Raw genomic sequence first — 22,967 nt, 5'->3', positions numbered from 1 at the left:
GCAGATAGTACAAAACTTGGAAGAATTTAAAAACTGCGAGGAGGACAATGTGGAAAGCCAAAAGGACAGCGACAATCAGGGTATAGGTGACAAATGAAGCTTGATGCAGAAGTGTCCAAAGGTGCACTTTGTTAAGAGAGCATTAAAAGACAATATAAAATAGGGGGTAGAGTTCTATCGGGGTGCAGGAGCAGAGGTGTGTATGTGCATCAGATCATTGAAGGTTGCAGAACAAGTTGAGAGAGCCGTATTAATAAAACATAGTGTCCTTGCATTCATTAATGTGGGCATAGATTCAAGAACAAGGGCGAGATATTTAACTTGCATAAGATACTTGTTAATTCATTTGAGTATTTGCACAGTTGTAGGCTACAGGACAGATGTGAATTCATTGGAGAGCACTCAGAAGTGATTCAGAAGAATGGTTTCAAGGATGAGAGGATATGAGGATAGACTGAAGAAGTTGGGACTGCTCTCCTTAGAGATAAGGCTGAAAGGAGATTTGATAGAGGTTTTCAAAATTATGAGCATACTGGGTAGAGTAGGAACTGAGAAACTCTTCCAGCTCGAATAAGGAAGATTTAACGAGCATTTCCCTTTGTGCAGCAATTTTTTTTTCTTTGCACATAATCTCCACTACTTTCTCTTGACAGCATGCTTGTAGCTTCAGCAGAGTTTGTTATTGGTTGCTGCTTCCCTGCTCTGACTGATGAGATTCCTGTGGTGGATCTCCTCTCGAGTTTAGAACCTGTGAGGACCTTGGCAAAGACTTCCTCAATTGCACCTCTGCTCCTGCCATGAGAAATGATTGAGTGTCAGAACAAGGGGGCTTTTTAATAGCTGAGGATGGAGAATAGCCATTTGAGGAGGGTGATTGTAATAGGAATGAGGGGAAAATAGGTGCAGCTGAATTTTATCTGTTGAGGTGCAACATTGAGGAGGCTGGAGGTACATGATGGGTATGACAGGAAGTGGTATTAAATTAGTGGAGTAGCATGTAGAAGAATGTTTAAGTTTTGAGAGAGTCCAAGCTGCCAGCTGAGAGTGATAGGACACCCCCCTTGCTGGATCTTATAAGGTCATTGAACCTTTTTCTTTAACACTGGATCTAGATTCTCAGTGCCATTCTGCAACTGCTCACTGTCTCAACAAGTTGGAGCTGTGCCTGCTGCATGAGGCTGCCTCCTTCTTCATCCTCCCGAGAGCAGGATCCTCTCCAAAGCCTCATTGCTGCAGAAAGTGGTTCATACAATTAGTCTGTGAACTGGGGAAGGCAACCTATCCACATCTTACTATCAGGCTGCAGACCTTTCCTCCCTCTGGATATTTGTTCCTCCAAGTATTGTTGTCATTGTGAGTTCCGTTTGGGTCCTGATAAATTGAGTTTCAGTATTGCTGCTTAAGGTGTGTCACCTTCCCTGCTCCATTCCTCTGTTCAGTGAAAGTGGACACAGGCTGTTAGTTTCCTTTGGAAAAGAGTGAACACAACGTCTCTAAGTAGGGTTACCAATTCAGAAATAGTCCTGCCATTCTGACAGTTACTAAGTGGGAATATTTTGCTTGGCATATGGTTTTTTTTTCAGATTTTCACCAGACCAGAAGTATTTTTCTTTTGATTCCCTCCCCTCCTGCAAAGGCGCTGGTTTTCTGCAGTTCCTCTGTGCTGAACCAAGCTGTAAAACTCCTGAGAGTGGTGGCTGAAATCAAGTGGTGACAAACACATGCCATTATCCTGGGAAAGAAATTTGCTCTGTGAGGAAGGATGTCACCTATCGTACTCGGTTAAAATGTAAAATAGAATGAGGCATTTGAAAAGCCTTCACGTGAATGAATGCACTTTCTCAGATGGGGACGGGGACATTCCATACTTTGTATGTTCAGAGATTTTTGCACATGCTTTTCTCTTTGAGCAAAAACATTTGTTTATTGAAATTGCTACTGACTGGGAGATTTAATCGGGAAAGTTCAGTGACTGGACTGTCTGAGCAAAGTGCAGGAGGAGGTATTGTTAAGGCAAGCACACTGGATCCAGTACGTAAGTGGAAAGATATTCTCCACCTAGTTCTGTCTCCCATTCACCTGTATGTAGCTGCTGAATTCCCGAGGGGCTGAGACACTGTCCGTATTTAAAGCTGAACAGCAATGAAGCTGACAGCCTCATTATATCATATTTAAAGTACTAACCTACATGCTTGGAATGGGTTGGTCACCTCCCCACCTCTGTTAGAGAAACAAGTGGAGACAGGCTTGGGCCCAGTATTGGCATTTCATTTTTAAGCATTTCATCTTTCCCTCTGAGCCAAACCTTTTCATTTTTTTTACCTCCCTCCAATAGTATAACTAACTGACAAACATTAACAAACAATTTAGTATCAAAAACCCCAATCCACAATGGACAGTAGAACAAAATTGGGAAGTAACCAATATATTTGAGGGAAAATAAACAGGAAACCACACGTAGCAATGACCTGTCATAATTGTTAGCAGTTGCCAATCTCATCGAGAAGGTAGTCACACTTTGACAGGAGGTGTGCAGTTGAATGAAACTACTTTCAGATCTGAATTCGGCAGAAATCATCTCTTTTTAAGTCGATAAATACTGACTACTTTGTGAACTGCTCGAATTGTGCGATATACTTACTGTTCAAGTTTTTGCAGTATATCCACCAGTTATGCCCCTTCAGTTCACCTCCCATCATGACAACATTTAGTTTGGGGTGCAGTAACAAACTGTGCTTTAACACAGATAGAATTATGGCCCTAGTCATAATAGATAGTCAGATAGTAGTTATTCCATTATAGCTTGAGTTGCTTGAGGAATGCCCATGACAGACCCTGAAGGAATTGGCTGGGAATTTGAACTTTTTGCTGGGCAGTTCCCCTGTACTTGGAACTTTCTGAAAGTCTTCATTTAAATTTGAGAATTCAGATGCTTCCTGATGACATTAAATGGAACTGGAAAAGTTAAGCGATTGAATATTTAGTATAACTCCTGGGAGATTATTAACTGAACTCACACACATGTCATAACACCTCCTGTAGACCTCAGCCCCATCCTACCTATCTCCACACCAGTCTGGCACCCTACTCTGCCAGGACCCAAATATCACACTTACTGTGCGCTTTGACAGCAGCTGTCAAAATAGCTGTGTAAAGTAGAAGTGATTTTATTGCTGCTCATGTTTTACAAAACAAAATACAGTGAAAAGTGTTTACGTTGCCATGCCACAGTGGCTGTATTAATAACAAGGTACAGATAAGGAAAATTTTAAAAATTAAGACAAAGTCCATCCTAGTTTCATTCACAGCTCCTGGTTTTGGGAAATGGCGGCAAGACCACCATGCCGGGTCTCTGGAATCTTGGGCTGTGAGACTCCTGAAACCACCTCAAGGACCACCTCATCATTGATCCCGGGAAAGAAGACGTGGCAAAAAGCCACTCAAAAGAATATCCACGCTGTTGGATGCCAGGCTGAAGCCAACGCCTATGACCCGTCCAGTGGAATTCCCGGGCCGAGCTGTCCAACTAGATGACTGCTAGACGCGGCTGTAATGGTCGCGAGGAACTGCCATCACTGCCGCTGAAACTTCCCTCCTCCTCCATGTCCCAGCCAACATCCTCTCTGCCAATGTAGCAGCCTATGCTGGGTTCACGTGCTCGCCCATCTACCAGCCACTGCCTCACCGCTGTCCACCAGATTCCTGACCCAGGCTCACCAGCTGGTGCCATGCTCTGCACCCTGATGAAAATGCCACCAATAAAAACAAGAAAAGAATACACTATAGGAATGAAGAGAAAACAAAAGAAAAGAGATAGATGAAAAGCGGATAGAGTAGATGGACCACGGGCACTAGAGCCTGAATGCTGCCTACTCAGCTGCCACCATCTTAACCTTTCGGATATCAGAATGCAGTTGAGTGCTGTGAAAAACGGGGTGCGGTTAGCCTTCTTCAGACAGCGCTGTGTTTTGGAAGGACTGTCAGAATGGACAGATGGTTTTGCATTTCTAAGGGAGCCCAAAGCAGACTCTCCTGTCAGAAATGTGGAGCTTCCCCCTTCCATAAAACAAAAACAGCCAGACTGGCCTTCTACATGAGATAGCCACTCTTTGGAAAATCTGCTTTTTCAATTTACGTGAAAGTAGACAAATGACACAGCAATGAACGATTATTGATGTAGTGTTCTGAAAGTTTTGTATCTGTATGGATTTGAAGTTAAAATATGGTATGAAGCAAATTCTGACAGAACACATTTGTCACGTTTTAGCAGGCGTCAGGAAATGTAACGTTTTAAACGAATTATTTTGAATTTAACCAACTAGATTTAATCTCTAAGTCCATGAGATCTGCATCCCACCCAAGGGACAAGTCAACTATTGTATCCATAAATAATAAGCAGCAGAAGTTTTAGAAAGTGAGTTGTTGAAGCCTGTGTGTCTGTTCTTGCAAGAGGGATGATTAATCATTACAAACAACCGAGTTTGAGAGAGGGAAAAAGCAAAAGAAGTGGAAGTAGGGATCGGAGATAAAAGTAACACCCAAGGTTCTAGTTTATTAGTATTCAATGCTATTTTGTTCCAATATACTTCTGATATCAATCTTAGACTGCAATGTAAGACTGGAAAATATGATACCCCGATTGAAGCATCTCAACTTCAGTTACGATTTGAATATTTTGTGACATGGTAGGTTTCATGCTTTGCAATGAAATGGTGAGGGCCCAAAATTGCTCTTTCAGTCGACATCATGACAATTCCTTTATTTTGTCTCTGCTAATGTAATTGTAAAATATGTTGCATTGAAACCTCAATGCTCAATTCTCCTGTATGGTGAACCGAGCAATTACGTTGCCGTCTTTTTGCCCTCATTTGTATTCAGCTGATGATCTGCCTATGAAACGTTCACAAGGGTGTGGGTTTGGATCAACAGATTAAAAAGAAGGGCTGGAGCTGATTGGACAATGAGAGGGCTGTGACAGCGCCTTTTTTAAAAAAAGAAAACTTCATCAGTGAAATATCATTTTAAAAAGTTACGCTCATCTTGATATCCAACAACTGTAACATTGACAAATTTTATTGAATGAAAAGTTGCTGTGAGCCATCCCTTTAAGTGATTGAGAGGCTGTGATGAAAGTTGGGGAAGGGGGCATGATATTTCACTGGAAATAACTCTTACTAAAATTTTGGTGTGATGTCAAGATCGAAATATTTAAAAATTCTAAATGATGTAGCTTAGTTGCTGCTTCACAGCATGATCATTTTCTGTATAAATACTAAAACTTAGGTTGCAATGAATTCCTTTTCACATTTTGTAGATTCATCGACCCAATTTTTCAAAATAATTTTAAGTGGAAAAGTTATCATTGTTTCCCTTTCCTCAACACATACACAAACTGTATATTTTGTTCACCTTGCCCTAAAATCTCTGAACTTAATTTCTGAACCTTAGCAACTGGAAGTCTAAGATTCTTTAATTGCTGAAAGAATGAAAAATGCAATTCCAACCTTTTTTGTCTTATAGGCATGCAGTTTACATTATTATTCCCTTTTGAGATTTGGTATTCTTATGATTATGCCCTGTTTTGATGCTTTAACAGCTTTTTTTTCAACTATTTATCAAGATAAGTCTTACCAAGTTACTGTCCTTTTCATTAGTCAAACAATTAGTAAACCAGGGGTAAATGAAAGGTTGAAAACATTTCATGAGTTTTGCCTCAATAATAGTCTGGACATCTGGATCTTGAAGGATGCTTCAATATTTTATAAATATTTTTCAATAAGTTTTTACCTGTTTGCATGGTGACAGATTTTTGATGGAACAGTCTTAGAATGTTGGAATCCCAACTCTGATACTATAGGACAACTATCTCTGAAAGTTTTAAACCAAACCTGCATTTGTGTTTTCATAATTATTATGCAAAGACTGGGATATGTTAGGAACATTGAATCTCCTGTCTTCATTGTCTGTTGGCATATGTTTCTGATTGTGGAAAAGCCCAGTTAAATCCTTCAATTGTAAAATGGTAACAGTATAATTTAAAAATGACATTCATAATACCAGTCATTCCGCACTGAGCATGTACCAAGTGGAGGCCGAGACTGTTATTCATTGTCCCAACTCCAGCAGACATAAAGAAAAGATGCAGACTATTTCCAGATTGTTCTTGTACAAGCTCTAAGTGCTGGTTTATCAAAAACAGAAATCATGTTGGCCATTGATAGTTGAGGGATTTGAGAGACAGGGAATAGAACCAGAAAGAGGCTGGAGAGAGGAAATCTTCCATGGCCACATATTAAAATAGATATTGCAGGTACTGGAGAGATTAGATTAGATTCCCTACAGTGTGGAAACAGGCCCTTCGGCCCTACAAGTCCACACCGCCCCTTGATATATCCCACCCACACCCATCCCGCTATAACCCACACACCCCTGAATACTACGGGCAATTTAGCATGGCCAATCCACCTAACCTGCACATCTTTGGACCGCGGGAGGAAACTGGGGCACCCGGAGGAAACCCACGCAGACACGGGGAGAATGCGCTAACTCCGCACAGGCAGTCGCCCGAGGCTGGAATCGAACCTGGGTCCCTGGTGCTGTGAGACTGCAGCGCTAACCACTGTGCAGAGAGTGATGTAATGTTTGGGTCAGATGATGGTTTTAAATAGCATGCTTTGCTACTGCAGTTAATCTCACTTGTATTCCCACACTGGATGGCTCTTACACATCTTTATTTTTATGAAGTACTACGTTCTGCACAGTAACAGAAATGTTTGTTCGGCTTAGTGCTGGTATATCTTTTCTTGTATCAGAAAGTTGTGCATTTGAATCCCATTTCAGAATTTCTCATTTACTCATCACGAGTATACAGGCACCAAGGAAGATGTCAGGTGTGTAGACTGCCCACGGCCCAATTGAGGCCTTTAATTGCGCATTTAAGAACCTCTTCCAGTTTGACTCTGATAAAATGAGTGATTTTGCCCTGCAGGCTGCTATTGAGTGAAAGACAAAGTGCTTGCTTCTCTGGACTACCGCAGCCACCATGCAGTTTTCCTGCCCGATATCTAGCCTCTCGCCACTGCACTGTATCCATTATGGCCCACAGCCGCACTCACTGAAGCCTGTCAGCCTGATCTCCTGTAGGATATCGGATTTGGAGCCTGGTACCATTGCAGAAAACCACCTCTTGTCTTTCCTGTATCATCAGCAAACACCAACACTGCTGGCAGGTTGGGCCTCTAAGTGGATGCCCTCCTGGAGATACACAGAAGCTCCATTTCATACTAATTAAACAGCCTGATGCTCAAAATATTGAAATGAGCAAGCCAGCTAAGAGCAGCTGGGCCTTCCCTTGAAATTTACAATGGGGCACAGGGTGCCCACGCTCCATATGTAATCTACCTTGCTGAAAACAGGGCCATTGTTTGTCTGTACAGGAGTGAAAGATTACATGGCACCATGTCTCCTGGACAATTCTCATTCCTCAACTCATGTCAGCAAAACAGGTTGAAAGGCTATTTATCACCGTGCTTTAGCTGCCAATGTGGTATACTGCATCCACTGTACCCATTATGGCTTCCTCTACATTGGTGAAACCAAAAGGAGGCTTGAGGACCGCATTGCAGAACACCTACGCTCGGTTCGCAATAAACAACTGCACCTCCCAGTCGCAATCCATTTTAACTCTCCCTCCCATTCCTTAGATGACATGTCCATCCTGGGCCTCCTGCAGTGCCTTAATGATGCCACCTGTAGGTTGCAGGAACAGCGACTCACATTCCTCTTGGGAACCCTGCAGCCCAATGGTATAAATGTGGACTTCACAAGCTTCAAAATCTCCCCTCCCCCCACTGCATTCCAAAACCAGTCCAGCTCATCACCGCCTCCCTAACCTCTTCTTCCTCTCACCTATCCCCTCCTCCCACCTGAAGCCGCACCTCCATTTCCTACCTACTAACCTCATCCTGGCCCCTTGACCTGTCCGTCCTCCCCGGACTGACCTATCCCCTCCCTATCTCCTCACCCATACTCTACTCTCCAGCTATCTTCTCCAGTATCCACCTTCAGTGGGCCTCCCCTCTCTCCATATTTATTTCAGAATCCTCTCCCCATCCCCATTTTTCAATGAAGGCCCTAGGCCCGAAACGTCAGCTTTTGTGCTCCTAAAATGCTGTTTGGCCTGCTGTGTTCATCTAGCTCCACACTTTGTTATCTCGGATTCTCCAGCATCTGCAGTTCCCATTATCTCTGATCACGCTTTTTTATGGAACATTACTATACAAAAATTGCCCATCTGGTCATTTGTCAACATAATGACAGTAATTGCACTGCAGGCATTTTAAAGTTACTTTGAGAATTTGTGCCTTGCAAATGTACTTACTTTCTTTCATTGAAGGTCCACATCCCATAAGATGCTCTAAACTGCACTGTTGCTGTGTTCTTCTTTTGTAGAATGTGAAGGATGATGGGCAACACGTATGGAGACTGAAGCACTTTAACAAACCTGCATACTGCAATCTCTGTTTGAACATGCTGATTGGTTTTGGCAAGCAAGGCCTCTGCTGTTCCTGTGAGTATTATTATGATGTGGAAATAAGCTCTCAAGCTTTCTTCACAAGGTCAAATTAATCATGTACGTCACCAATTTCCAATATTTGAGTATTCAGGATGAATTTTATTCTTACAAAAATGCTCTTTTCCGTCTTAACGGATGTATAAAGAAGCTCTTTAAGATTTTTTTTAAGTTGGAACTGATCTCTATGAACCTAATAATAAGGCAATGCTTGATGCGGTATCTGAAAACTTCAGGGTAACATTAACCCTTCGCCATTCGGGTGGGTTTAAACTAATTCAACAGGGGAATGGGCACCAAAATTGTAGTTCGAGTATAGAAAAAGTTGAGAGTAGGGAGGTCCGAAATAAAGTTTCAGGGAAGCAAGATGGCACCGGCAAGCAAGAAGTTGGTTTGAAGTGTGTCTACTTCAATGCCAGGAGCGTCCGGAATAAGGTGGGTGAACTTGCAGCATGGGTTAGTACCTGGGACTTCGATGTTGTGGCCATTTCAGAGACATGGATAGAGCAGGGACTGAAATGGTTGTTGCAGATGCCGGGATTTAGATGCTTCAGTAAGAACAGAGAAGATGGTAAAAGGGGCAGAGGTGTGGCATTGTTGGTCAAGGACAGTATTACAGTTGCAGAAAGGATGTCTGGGGACTCGTCAACTGAGGTAGTATGGGCTGAGGTTAAAAACAGGAAAGGAGAGGTCACCCTGTTGGGAGTTTTCTATAGGCCTCCGAATAGTTCCAGATATGTAGAGGAAAGGATAGCAAAGATAATTCTCGATAGGAGTGAGAGAGACAGGGTAGCTGTCATGGGGAACTTCAACTTTCCAAATATTGACTGGAAACACTATAATTCAAGTACTATAGATAGGTCAGTTTTTGTCCAGTGTGTGCAGGAGGGCTTCCTGACACAGTATGTAGATAGGCCAACAAGGGGCGAAGGCGAAGCCACATTAGATTTGGTACTGGGTAATGAGCCCGGCCATGTGTTAGATTTGGAAGTAGGTGAGCACTTTGGTGATAGCGATCACAATTCTGTTATGTTTACTTTAGTGATGGAAAGGGATAGGTGTATACCACTGGGCAAGAGTTATAGCTGGGGGAAAGGCAATTACGATGAGATTAGGCAAGATTTAGGGAGCATAGGATGGGGAAGGAAACTGCAGGGGATGGGCACATTAGAAATGTGGAGCTTATTCAAGGAAAAGCTCCTGTGTGTCCTAGATAAGTATGTACCTGTCAGGCAGGGAGGAAGCTGTACAGTGCGGGAGCCGTGGTTTACGAAGAAGGTGGAATCTCTGGTCAAGAGGAAGAAGAGGGCTTATGTTAGGATGAGATGTGAAGGCTCAGTTAGGGCACTTGCGGGCTACGAGGTAGCCAGGAAAGACCTAAAGAGAGAGCACAGAAGAGCCAGGAGGAGACATGAGAAGTTGTTGGCTGATAGGATCAGGGTAAACCCTAAGGCTTTCTATAGGTATTTAAGGAATAAAAGAATGACGAAAGTAAGATTAGGCCCAATCATGGATAGTAGTGGTAAGTTGTGTCTGGAGTCAGATGAGATAGGGGAAGCGCTAAATGAATATTTTTCAACAGTATTCACTCTAGAAAACGACAATGTTGTCGAGGAGAATACTGAGATACAGGCTACTAGACTAGGTGGGATTGCTGCTCACAAGGAAGAGGTATTAGAAATCCTACAGAGGGTGAAGATAGATAAGTCCCCTGGACCGGATGGGATTTATCCTAGGATCCTCTGGGAAGCCAGGGAGGAGATTGCGGAGCCTTTGGCATTGATCTTTAACTTGTCATTGTCTACAGGAATAGTGCCAAATGACTGGAGGATAGCAAATGTGGTTCCCCTGTTCAAGAAGGGGAGTAGAGACAACCCTGGTAATTATAGACCAGTGAGCCTTACCTCAGTTGTTGGTAGAGTGTTGGAAAAGGTTATAAGGGACAGGATTTATAATCATCTAGAAAAGAATAAATTGATTAGGGATAGTCAGCATGGTTTTGTGAAGGGAAGGTCGTGCCTCACAAACCTAATTGAGTTCTTTGAGAAGGTGACCAAACAGTTAGATGAGAGTAAACCGGTTGATGTGGTGTATATAGATTTCAGCAAGGCGTTCGATAAGGTTCCCCACAATAGGCTATTGAACAAAATGCGGAGGAATGGAATTGTGGGAGATATAGCAGTTTGGATTGGAAATTGGCTTACTGAAAGAAGGCAGAGGGTGGTAGTTGATGGGAAATGTTCATCCTGGAGACCAGTTACTAGTGGTGTACCGCAAGGGTCGGTGTTGGGTCCACTGCTGTTTGTCATTTTTATAAATGACCTGGATGAGGGTGTAGAAGGATGGGTTAGTAAATTTGCAGATGACATTAAGGTCGGTGGAGTTGTGGATAGTGACGAAGGATGCTGTAGGTTGCAGACAGACATAGATAAGCTGCAGAGCTGGGCTGAGAGGTGGCAAATGGAGTTTAATGCGGACAAGTGTGAAGTGATGCACTTTGGTAGGAGTAACCAGAAGGCAAAGTACAGGGTTAATGGTAAGATTCTTAGCAGTGTAGATGAGCAGAGAGATCTCGGTGTCCATGTACACAGATCCTTGAAAGTTGCCACCCAGGTTGACAGGGCTGTTACGAAGGCTTACAGCGTTTTAGCTTTTATTAATAGAGGGACCGAGTTCCGGAACCAAGAGGTTATGGTGAAGCTGTACAAAACTCTGGCGCGGCCGCACTTGGAGTATTGTATACAGTTCCCGTCACCGCATTATAAGAAGGATGTGGAAGCTTTGGAAAGGGTGCAGAGGAGATTTACCAGGATGTTGCCTGGTATGGAGGGAGGGTCTTATGAGGAAAGGCTGAGGGACTTGAGGCTGTTTTCATTGGAAAGAAGAAGGTTGAGAGGTGACTTAATTGAAACATATAAAATAATCAGAGGGTTAGATAGGGTGGATAGGGAGAGCCTTTTTCCTAGGATGGTGACGGCAAGCACGAGGGGGCATAGCTTTAAATTGAGGGGTGGAAGATATAGGACAGATGTCAGAGCTAGTTTCTTTACTCAGAGTGTAGTAAGGGAATGGAACGTTTTGCCTGCAACGGTAATAGATTCACCAACTTTAGGTACATTTAAGTCGTCATTGGACAAGCATATGGACGTACATGGAATAGTGTAGGTTAGATGGGCTTCAGATTGGTATGACAGGTCGGCACAACATCGAGGACCGAAGGGCCTGTACTGTGCTGTAATGTTCTATGTTCGATGAGTACCCTGATCAGCACTGGGTAAGCAGCTATCCCTCAGTTTTAAAGCAGAGGAACTCAATGCTATTTATTTGAAGATTTCAACAATTTTATGATACGCACATGCATTATTTTGCAACAGTCCTGTGCAGCAAGCTTCCTAGCACCGAAGAGGCGCACACCCTATGGAATATTAAATCATGATATAATTACTCATTTCAACAAATTCAAACTGGTAGGATTCTCCAGCATCTGCAGTTCCTATTATCTCCGATACAATTTTAACCCCATTTCAGAGCCTCTTCTAAGGATGCCTACCCTGAAGAAGGTACCCTCCTTCCTCCGACAAATCTCAGGGGATCTCTCTCCCACTGCACTCTGTCATAGTCTCCTCAGCCTTGAAACTGCTGGACCACGTCCTGAAGCAAACAAGGCACAACAGCCACATTGCCTTTCTTACTACCTGCCTACGGAACCAGATCACCCCCAATGGACTACAGTCCACATTCAAGCCTTCCCAGTTTGGCCCCAGCCATGACAATGTCTACATTCAGAACACTGATTTCCTTCAAAAGCGTTTCTCCCTGTGATTCCTGAAACGCACGCTCGCAGCAATGCGCCGGCGTCTCCAGGCACTACAATCCAGCCTCCCCCAGCTCAGACCCTCCCGCTCCCAGACAGGCAAAGGACCTATCTTGATTTTATTCTTCGTAGGATCCACAACCTGAGCTCATAACTCTACTCAGCTTTATTGGACACTAAAAACAGTAAGTACAGTAAACTTACTGGTGCCTACCACCCAGAACGGGATTCCTCCACCTCCCAAGTCGCCAGCTGTACCCAGGACCATCCCCACAATGTGCCCGCCACCATTGGCCATGAGGCCACTGTCGGAAAACCCACAGATGACATCACATCTGCCACCGCCAGGAACACCACTTCCAGGACAGTAAATGCCATCGCTGCTGAAGCCACCGTCTCTACTTCCGAAACCAACGCCACAGACACTGCCGTCACTGCTGCAGTCGCCGCCTACTCCGCTCTGCCCACTGCTGACACCGCTCCGCCCGTCACGGACGCGGACACAACTCCGCCCACCGCCGACACCGGCGCAACTCCGCCCACAGCCGACGCAACTCCGCAACGAGCCCTGCCGAGTCTTCACCATCCCCCAAGACCTCCCCCTGACTCAGGACGAGCGGTCAGTTCTCAGTAAGGGGCTCACCTTTGTCCCCCTCCACCCACACATTAACAAATACCGGTCATGTTTGGACGTTGAGCAGTTTTTCTGCTGCCTCCATCTCCATGCTTACTTCTTTAACCGTGAGCCTAACCCTCCCTCAACTGACCCCCTCTCCCACCTCTAACACAAGTCCTCCTCCTGAACACCACCCCCAGGCCTCCTACCCTCCCTCGACCTCTTCATCTCCAACTGCTGTCGAGAAATCAATCGGCTCAACCTCTCCACCCCTCTCACCCACTCCAACCTCTCCCCCGCAGAACGGGCAGCCCTCCATTCCCTCCACTCCAATCCCGACCTCATCAGAAAACCCACGGACAAGGGAGGCGCATTTTGTAGTATGGCGCGATGACCTCTACACCGCGGAGGCCAGGCGCCAACTCTCCGACACCTCCTCCTACCGCCCCCTGGATCATGATCCCACCTCCAAGGACCAAACCATCATCTCCCAAACCATCCACAACCTCATCACCTCAGGTGATCTTCCACCCACAACCTCCAAACCCTCATCATTCCTCAACCCTGCACCATCCACTTCTATCTCCTTTCCAAAATCCACTAACCTGACTGCCCTGGCCGACCCATTGTCTCTGCCTGCTCCTGCCCCACTGAGCTTATCTCCACCTGTCTCGACTCCATTTTCTCCCCCCTGGTCCAGGAACTCCCTAACTACGTCCGTGACACCACCCATGCCCTCCACCTCTTTCAGAATTTCCAATTCCTGCACGAGGCGGCACTGATATAGTCATCAATGTAACAGAGGAAGAGGTGGTGTTTACAGCCAGCATAGGTATGGAAGAGGGATTGTTCCACGTAGCCTATAAAGAGGCAGGCATCAGAGAGGATGAAGGGTCTAGGCCCGAAACGTCAGCTTTTGTGCTCCTGAGATGCTGCTGGGCCTGCTGTGTTCATCCAGCCTCACATTTTATTATCTTGGATTCTCCAGCATCTGCAGTTCCCATTATCACGGATACAGTATACCACATTAGCAGATGTGCAAGTGAACATTTGTTTGATGTGGAAAGTCTCCTTTGGGCCTGGGATGGGGTGAGGGGGGAGGTGTGAGGGCAGATGTAGCACTTTCTGCGTCTGCGGGGAAAAGTGCCGTGTGTGGTGGAGTTGGAGGGGAGTGTGGAGCGGACAGGGAAGTCACGGAGAGAGTGGTCCCTCCGGAAAGCAGACAAGGTTGGGCAGGGAAAAATGTTTTTGGTGGTGGGGTTGGATTGCAGGTGGCGGAGGTGTCGGAGGATGATGCGTTGGATCTGCTACCTGGAATACAACTCCTCCCACCCACCTTCCTGCAAAAATGCTGTCCCCAATTCCCAATTCATTCGCCTCCGCTGCATCTGCTTCCAGGATGAGGCATCCCACTCCCGTACATCTCAGATGTCCTCATTTTTCAAGGACCACAAATGCCCCGCCGCAGTGTTTGAGAATGCCCTCGACCGTGTCTCCTGCATTTCCTGCAACTCATCCCTCACACCCTGTCCCCGCAATAACAACCAAAAAATAATACCCCTCATCCTCACGTATCACCCCACCAACCTCTGGATCCAATGCATCATCCTCTGACACTTCTGCCATCTACAATCTGACCCCACCACGAATGACATTTTTCCCTCCCCACCCTTGTGCGCTTTCCGGAGGGACCACTCCCTCTGTGACTTCCTTTTCTGCTCCACACTGCCCTCCAACCCAATCGCACCCGGCACTTTTCCCTGCAGCCGCAGGAAGTGCTACACCTGCCCCTCACCCCCATCCCAGGCCCCAAGAAGACTTTCCACGTCAAGCAGATGTTCACCTGCACATCTGCTAATGTGGTATACTGTATCTGCTGTTCCTGTTGTAGCCTACTCTACATCGGGGAAACCAAGCGCAGGCTTGGGGATCACTTTGCAGAACACCTACGCTCGGTTCGCTAGAAACAACTGCACCTCCCAGTCACGAACTATTTCAACTCCCCCTCCCACTCCTCAGACGACATGTCCATCCAGGGCCTCCTGCAGTGCCACACCGATGTCACCCGAAAGTTGCAGGAACAGCAACTTATTTTCCGCTTGGGAACCCTGCAGCCCAATGGTATCAATGTGGATTTCATAAGCTGCAAAATCTTCCCTCCCCCCCCACCACATCCCAAAACCATCCCAGATCCTGCCTCCCTAACCTGTTCTTCCTCTCATGTATCCCCTCCTCCCACCTCAAGCCGCATTCCCATTTCCTACCTACTAACCTCATCCCACCCCCTTGACCTGTCTGTTCTCCCTGGACTGACCTATTCCTTCCCTAGCTCCCCACTGACACTCAACTTTACTGGCTCCATCCCCACTTCTTTGACTTGTCTGTCTCCTCTCCACCTATTTTCTCCTCTATCCATCTTTGATCTGCATCCCCCTCTCTTCCTATTTTTTTCAGAACCCCCTTCCCCTCCCCCATTTCCAATGAAGGGTCTAAGCTGGAAACATCAGCTTTCCTGCTCTTATGATGCTGCTTGGCCTGCTGTGTTCATCCAGCTCTACACCTTGTAATCTCAGATTCTCCAGCATCAGCAGTTCCTACTATCTCTGATAGAATACCTGATTTTTCTAAGTAATAAATACTTCTTGAGCATCATGGGGCAGCACGGTGGCTCAGTGGTTAGCACTGCAGCCTCACAGCGCCAGGGACCTGGGTTCAATTCCAGCCTCAGATGACTGTCTGTGTGGAATTTGCACATTCTCCCTGTGTCTGTGTGGGTTTCCTCCGGGTGCTCCAGTTTCCTCCCACAGTCCAAAGAGGGGTGAGTGGGTTATATGGGGGATGGGTCTGGGTGGGATGCTTCAAGGGGTGGTGTGGACTTGTGGGCTAAAGGGCCTGTTTCCACACTCTAGATAATCTAACCTAATCTAATCATGTAACTTTGAAACATAAAATGTTGTGTTAATAGATTATTAATCATTGAGCAATTGACATATTTCATTATTTTGATTAAAACTAAAGCTCTTTAATAGCACTTCAGATTAAATCTCCTGAAGTGACCACTTAATGAGTGATCACCTTTGGCAAAAAAAGACAATTATTTTCTACTCGCACTGAGGGATGTTTGGATGTTTGAACTGTACGTGGGATTTTTTTGCTCAGTTTTCATTTCAGTGGATTTACTGTTCAAAGCTAACCCAGATTATGCATGACAAAAAAATGGGTAAAATCTTAAATGGTATTCTGAATCCTTCATATTGTTTTTTTCTGCTAAAAGAATCAGGTATTTTAAGTTGGCAATGTAATTAAGAAACTAAGTTAGGCATTTACTTGTCATACGTAAACTTAGGTAATTTGAATCAAATAATTTGAACAAGAGAAAGTGTACTATGCTACATGTCAGATTAAATCCACAGAGTGGAGTAAGTGCAACAGCAGTAATTCCTTGGTAGTATGGAATTTGAGTATTATTGAAAAAAACGAGGCATGTTTTTGAAGCTTTTCATTTTGTACCCTATCAAGTCAGACACAAGAATACAAAGCTACAAATAGAGCAAGAATTCCCCTTCCCCACCTCCCTCAGGTCATCAAGTCTCTTTAGGTTGGTAGGGTGGTGTGTGAGAACGAGGGGGATCCTCTTAGGGCGGTTGTGGCGGGGGCGGGGTGTGAGGGATGTGTTGCGGGAAATACGGGAGACGCGGTCAAGGGCATTCTCGATCACTGTGGGGGGAAAGTTGCGGTCCTTAAAGAACTTGGACATCTGGGATGTGCAGGAGTGGAATGTCTTATCGTGGGAGCAGATGCAGCGGAGGCGGAGGAATTGGGAATAGGGGATGGAATTTTTGCAGGAGGGTGGGTGGGAGGAGGTGTATTCTAGGTAGCTGTGGGAGTCGGTGGGCTTGAAATGGACATCAGTTACAAGCTGGTTGCCTGAGATGGAGACTGAGAGGTCCAGGAAGGTGAGGGATGTGCTGGAGATGGCCCAGGTGAACTGAAGGTTGGGGTGGAAGGTGTTGGTGAAGTGGATGAACTGTTCGAGCTCCTCTGGGGAGCAAGAGGCGGCGCCGATACAGTCATCAATGTACCGGAGGAAGAGGTGGGGTTTGGGGCCTGTGTAGGTGCGGAAGAGGGACTGTTCCACGTAACCTACAAAGAGGCAGGCATAGCTGGGGCCCATGTGGGTGCCCATGGCCACCCCCTTAGTCTGTAGGAAGTGGGAGGAGTCAAAAGAGAAGTTGTTGAGTGTGAGGACGAGTTCAGCTAGGCGGATGAGAGTGTCGGTGGAGGGGGACTGGTCGGGCCTGCGGGACAGGAAGAAGCGGAGGGCCTTGAGGCCATCTCCATGCGGAATGCAGGTGTACAGGGACTGGACGTCCATGGTGAATATGAGGTGTTGGGGGCCAGGGAATTGGAAGCCCTGGAGGAGGTGGAGGGCGTGGGTGGTGTCACGGACGTAGGTGGGGAGTTCCTGGACCAAAGGGGAGAAAATGGAGTCTGGATAGGTGGAGATGAGTTCGGTGGGGTGCACCTCCCAGTCGCAAACCATTTCCACTCCCCCTCCCATTCTCTAGATGACATGTCCATCATGGGCCTCCTGCACTGCCACAATGATGCCACCCGAAGGTTGCAGGAACAGCAACTCATATTCCGCCTGGGAACCCTGCAGCCATATGGTATCAATGTGGAATTCACCAGTTTCAAAATCTCCCCTTCCCCTACTGCATCCCTAAACCAGCCCATTTCGTCCCCTCCCCCCACTGCACCACACAACCAGCCCAGCTCTTCCCCCCCACCCACTGCATCCCAAAACCAGTCCAACCTGTCTCTGCCTCCCTAACCGGTTCTTCCTCTCACCCATCCCTTCCTCCCACCCCAAGCCGCACTCCCATCTACCTACTAACCTCATCCCACCTCCTTGACCTGTCCGTCCTCCCTGGACTGACCGATCCCCTCCCTACCTCCCCACCTATACTCTCTCCACCTATCTTCTTTACTCTCCATCTTCGGTCCGCCTCCCCCTCTGTCCCTATTTATTCCAGTTCCCTCTCCCCATCCCCCTCTCTGATGAAGGGTCTAGGCCCGAAACGTCAGCTTTTGTGCTCCTGAGATGCTGCTTGGCCTGCTGTGTTCATCCAGCCTCACATTTTATTATCTTGGAATTCTCCAGCATCTGCAGTTCCCATTATCTCTGATACTACTCTGGTCTTATCCTGTGCACAATCCCATAAATCTGAATCTCATGCTCTTGATCTGTCACTTTAGTCACCAGCTTTATCTGCTTCAGTGCACTTTCCACACACTGAAAATTCTAACAAGTTTCTTCTGATTTGTCCCCTATAATTTGTACATTTAATCATGCCTTGAACAACCTACCGCTCAAAATTCAGCTCACCTGATCCATACCTGACCTTATACTCCACATCAGCCTGTTCCTAACCTACTTACCATTTGCAGTATAGATTTTCTGTCAGTGCACATTATGATTTTGCATTGATGCTGACAGCCTTTGAGTTGCCTCACAGGAAATCCATGGCATGTTTGTCATGAGTTTTGTGGTGCTTATGCTTTTTGCTTGATATCATCTGGAATTCTAAATGGCTTTCTCCCCACATGAGGTAGAAAAAGTTATTATAAATAGAATCCATAGAACCACAGAATTCCCACAGTATGGAAACGGCCTTTTGGCCCAACAAGTCCGCATAGACCTTCTGAAGACCATCCCACCAAGACCCATCCCCCTACCCTATCCCTGCATTTCCCATAGCTAACACCCCTAACCTACACATCCCTGAACACTATATAGACAATTTAGCATGGCCAATCCACCTAACCTGCCCATCTGTGGACTGTGGGAGGAAACCGGAGCACCCGGAGCAAACCCACGCGGACATAGGGGAGAATGTGCAAACTCCACACAGTCACCTGAGGCTGGAATCGCATCCTGGCCCTTGGCACTATGAGGGAGCAGTGCTAACCATGCTGCTCTGTCTAGGTTATTGCATACCCCTCTTATCATTCAGCCATTCAATAGGAGCTCTGACAGTTGTGTAAGAATTCTGACATGAAAGGCAATTTGTCACAGAAATGATTCACGGATACATATGAATGAATAAAGTTCAGAGATCCAGTTGAGAGTAATGGCCACGGATTTCTGTAGCGATGGATGAGGTGCCAAAGGACTGGAGGCGGCTAATGTTGTGCCTTTACTTAATAAAGGCTGTAAGGAGAAGCCTGGGAGCTATACACTGCTGAGTCTGACATCAATGGTGGGTAAGTTGTTGGAGGGGATTGAGAGATAGCATTTACATGCAGTTGCAGAGGCAAGGACTGATTAGGGATAATCAACATGCCTGTGTGCATGGGAAATCATGTCTCACAAACTTGATTGTGTTTTTTGAGGACGTAGCGACAAAGGTTGAGGGCAGAGAGGTAGACTTTGTCTACACAGTCTTTAGTAAAGGCTTAAACAAGGTTCTGCATGGTGGACTGACCAGTAGAGTTAGATCACATAGCATTCATGGAGAACTTGTCAGGTAGATACAAAGTTAGCTTGACAATAAGAGACAGAAGTTAGTGGTAGAAGGTTGTTTTTTGGACTGGAGGCCTTTGACCAGTGGTGTTCTGCAGAGATCAGTGCTGGCTCCATTGTCAATCATTTATGTTAAAGATTTGGATGAGAATTTAGGAAGAATAGTTAGTAAGTTTGTGGATGACATCAAAATTGATGGTATATCATAGAATTATTCCAGTGGTGTAGAGATTGACACACCGACCCTCAGAAGTGAACCCCAACCAAACCCACCCTCCTACCCTCTCCCTGTAACCCTGAATTTCTCATGGTTAATCCACCTAACTTGCACATTCTTGGACAATATGGGTGATTTTGCATTGCCAAAACACCTAACCAGCACATTTTTGTACTATGGGACGAAACCAGGGCACCCAGAAGAAACCCACAAAGACACCTAAGAGTGGAACTGAACCAGGATCCTTGGCACTGTGAAGCAACAATGCTAACCACTGAGCCACTGTGCCACAATATAGTCAATGGCTAAGAAGGTTATCTAAAATTACAAATTCGGCCAATGGGCTGAGGAATGGAAGGTGGAGTTTAATTTGGATAAATGCAAGGTATGCATTTGGTAAAGTGAAGAAGGGCAGGGTTTATACAGTTAATGGTAGTGCCCCAGGTAGTGTTGTTGAACAGAGAGACCTGGGCTTCAGACACATAGTTCTTTAAAAGTTGCATCACAGGTCGACAGGGTGGTTAAGAAGGCATTTAGCACACTTACCTTCATTGCTCAAGCTATTAAGTTTCGGAGTTGGGACATCATGTTGAGGTTGTACAGCATATTGATAAGGTCACTTTTGGAGTACTGTGCACTGTTCTGGTCGCTCAGCTGTAGGAAAGATATTATTAAATTGGAGCTGGTTCAGAAAAGATTTACCAGGAAGTTGCTGAGACTGGAGGATTTGAGTTATAAGTAAAGCCTGGTTAGGCTGGGGTGAAATAATAGGAACTGGAGATGCTGGAGAATCTGAGATAACAAGTTGTGGAGCTCGATGAACACAGCAGGCCAAGGAGCATCTTAGGAGTAGAAAAACTGATGTTTCGGGCCTAGACCCTTCATCAGTCCAGGCCTGAAATGTCAACTTTCCATCACCTAAGATGCTGCTTGGCCTGCTGTGTTCATCCAGCTCCACACCTTGTTATCCTGGATAGGCTGGGACTTCTTTCACTGGAGCACAGGAGGTCGAGGAATGACCTCTCAGAATTTTATGAAATCAAGAGGGGCGTAGGAAAGGTGAATGGCAAAGTTCTTTCTGCTAAGTTTGGAGAGTTCAAAAGTATTTTTAAGACGAGAAGAGAGATTTAAAAGGGACCTGAGGGGCAGCTTTTTCACAGAGGGTTACTTGTATGTGGAACAAACTCCAGAGGAAATGATAGATGCAGTAACAGTTATAACATTTAAAGGACATTTGGGTAGGTACATGAATAGGAAAGGTTTAGAGGGATGTGGGCCAAATGCAGGTGAGTGGGACTAGTTCAATTTGGGAAACTTTGCATGGACAATTTGGACCATAGGGTCTGTTTCCATGCTGTATGACTCTTTTCCCATGACTTTAATTTATAGTGCATGAAAAGTAGAAAAATGGTTGGGTTGACAAGTTGACTCTGGTGAAGGCATTGTCATGGAGAAGACAGTAGGGAGCAAGTGTCTCACTGATGCTTTGTTTTACACCATGCCTTGAGATATTTCTATTTCCTTGAGAAGACAAATTCATGTGTTTGTACATATAGCAAGCAGAAGTGTACCGCAATGTGAGTTTGACTGATTAAATTGATAATGTGATGAGCTTACGGCCATGGAAAGTTTGAACAATCTGGAATTAGTACATCAGTGCTAGGGGCATTCAAGACATTATGAAAAATCCCACGATATTTGGGAAGGGCTATCATTATAGTTTTGAATGAGCAAAACTATCACTTATATGTGCAATGATTTGCTGTGTCTATTTATGAAAGTGATTTCAGTGACTATTATAAGTTGTGCAGAAGATACAAAATTTTGAATTGAAACCGAAAGAACTGCGGATGCTATAAATCAGGAACAAAAGGAGAAATTGCTCGAAAAGCTCAGCAGGTCTAGCAGCATCTGTGAAGGAAAAAGTCAGAGTTAACGTTTCGGGTCAGTTCTGAGGAAGGGTCACCAGACCTGAAACGTTAACAAAATTTTGAAAACACATACCAAGAGATTTAAGACCAGCTTCTTCCTCACTATTAAGACTTATGAATGGACCTCTCATATGTTAGAGTTGATCTTTCTCTGCACCTTCTCTGTAGCTGTAACACTGTATTCTGCATTCTCTTCCACCACCTTAATGTGCTTGTCTAAGGCATTATTTGTCTGGTTAGCATGCAAAGCAATATTTTTCACTGGTATCTTGGCACACGGGACAATAATCAATCAAATCAAAATCTTTAAGTAATAAGTAGAAATTAGGTGCAAATGAGTCTCTGCTACTTCAAGTCAGCGATAAACTAACATACATATAACCTGATTTAGGCTCTATAGTCCAGCATAACCCATCCCCACCATAGAATGCATGTACGGAATGATGCTTCTCTTTGGTGGCTCTATTCTTATTGTTGGTTATTTGTCATGTAGTAGAAAATGAATAAAATAAATCTATTATCTTTCTGCTGCTGGTGTTAAGTTTAATGTACTCCGTTTTGACCCAGGTCTGGTGTGTGTCCGCCTCATCTGTACTGAATCATCTTGGCCTGCCTTGTTAAGAGCATGCCTGAACCCACCAGTAATCACTGCATTGGAAAGCAGCATTTTCCATTCAAAGTGACCAATGACCAGATTGCTCACATTTTATCCAGAAGTGAGGATTACAATTCATTTGATAGAGGAAACACAATTTTGTATATTTTTGACTTACCCTTTGAATTTTTTTCAAGCACACCTTGGGTTGGCCAAAAAAAAAGTTAAAGCATCATTAAAGCAAATGAGTTTCTTATTTTTTTTTCATCTGCCTACTTCCTTGATAGTTTAATAAGATATACATTAGAAGCAATTTTTGTGTTTGTTTCATCCATGAAAATGTTAAATAATGTATGCGGTGGTTTTGACAGTCTATATCAGTGCATGCATTATGGAGGACAAGTCAGACATTACCTGCCTGCACACTCTCAGATCTCTTCAAGCTCCTTAAGTTGCCAGTGAGCTGCCAGTTTAAAGTGTCAATGTGGCTCTGAAGTAATTTTTGAATCTGAGAGTCAGGGTGGGTCAAGGTGGTGCACTGCAGCTTTGTGCTGTTGTCAAACAAGAAGGGGGCATCTCCTTTTTGAGCCACTGGGAGCATACTCCTGTTTTGTAGCCCCATGTTCTGTGCTTCCTCTGCTGTCTTGTCAGAACCAGTCCCATACACCCATGCTGGGATCTCCCAGCTGGATCTGC

General features: G+C 45.1%; 1 protein-coding gene across 4 annotated transcripts in view; it reads left to right on the top strand.

The window, feature by feature from the left end:
* dgkb (diacylglycerol kinase, beta) overlaps positions 1 to 22,967 on the top strand; it is a 752,355-nt gene that overhangs the window by 217,825 nt on the left and 511,563 nt on the right. For all 4 annotated transcript variants that reach the window (XM_048520589.2, XM_048520551.2, XM_048520559.2 and 1 more), the window contains exon 10: positions 8,452 to 8,569. In XM_048520589.2, the coding sequence (XP_048376546.1) occupies positions 8,452 to 8,569 (118 nt within the window). The remainder of the gene's footprint in view (positions 1 to 8,451; positions 8,570 to 22,967) is intronic.

The sequence above is a fragment of the Stegostoma tigrinum genome, chromosome 2 (genome assembly GCF_030684315.1).
Source record: "Stegostoma tigrinum isolate sSteTig4 chromosome 2, sSteTig4.hap1, whole genome shotgun sequence".
In the NCBI taxonomy this organism is placed as follows: domain Eukaryota; kingdom Metazoa; phylum Chordata; class Chondrichthyes; order Orectolobiformes; family Stegostomatidae; genus Stegostoma; species Stegostoma tigrinum.
The sequence above is the reverse complement of the archived record's forward strand: the minus strand, read 5'-3'. Positions and strand labels throughout refer to the sequence as shown.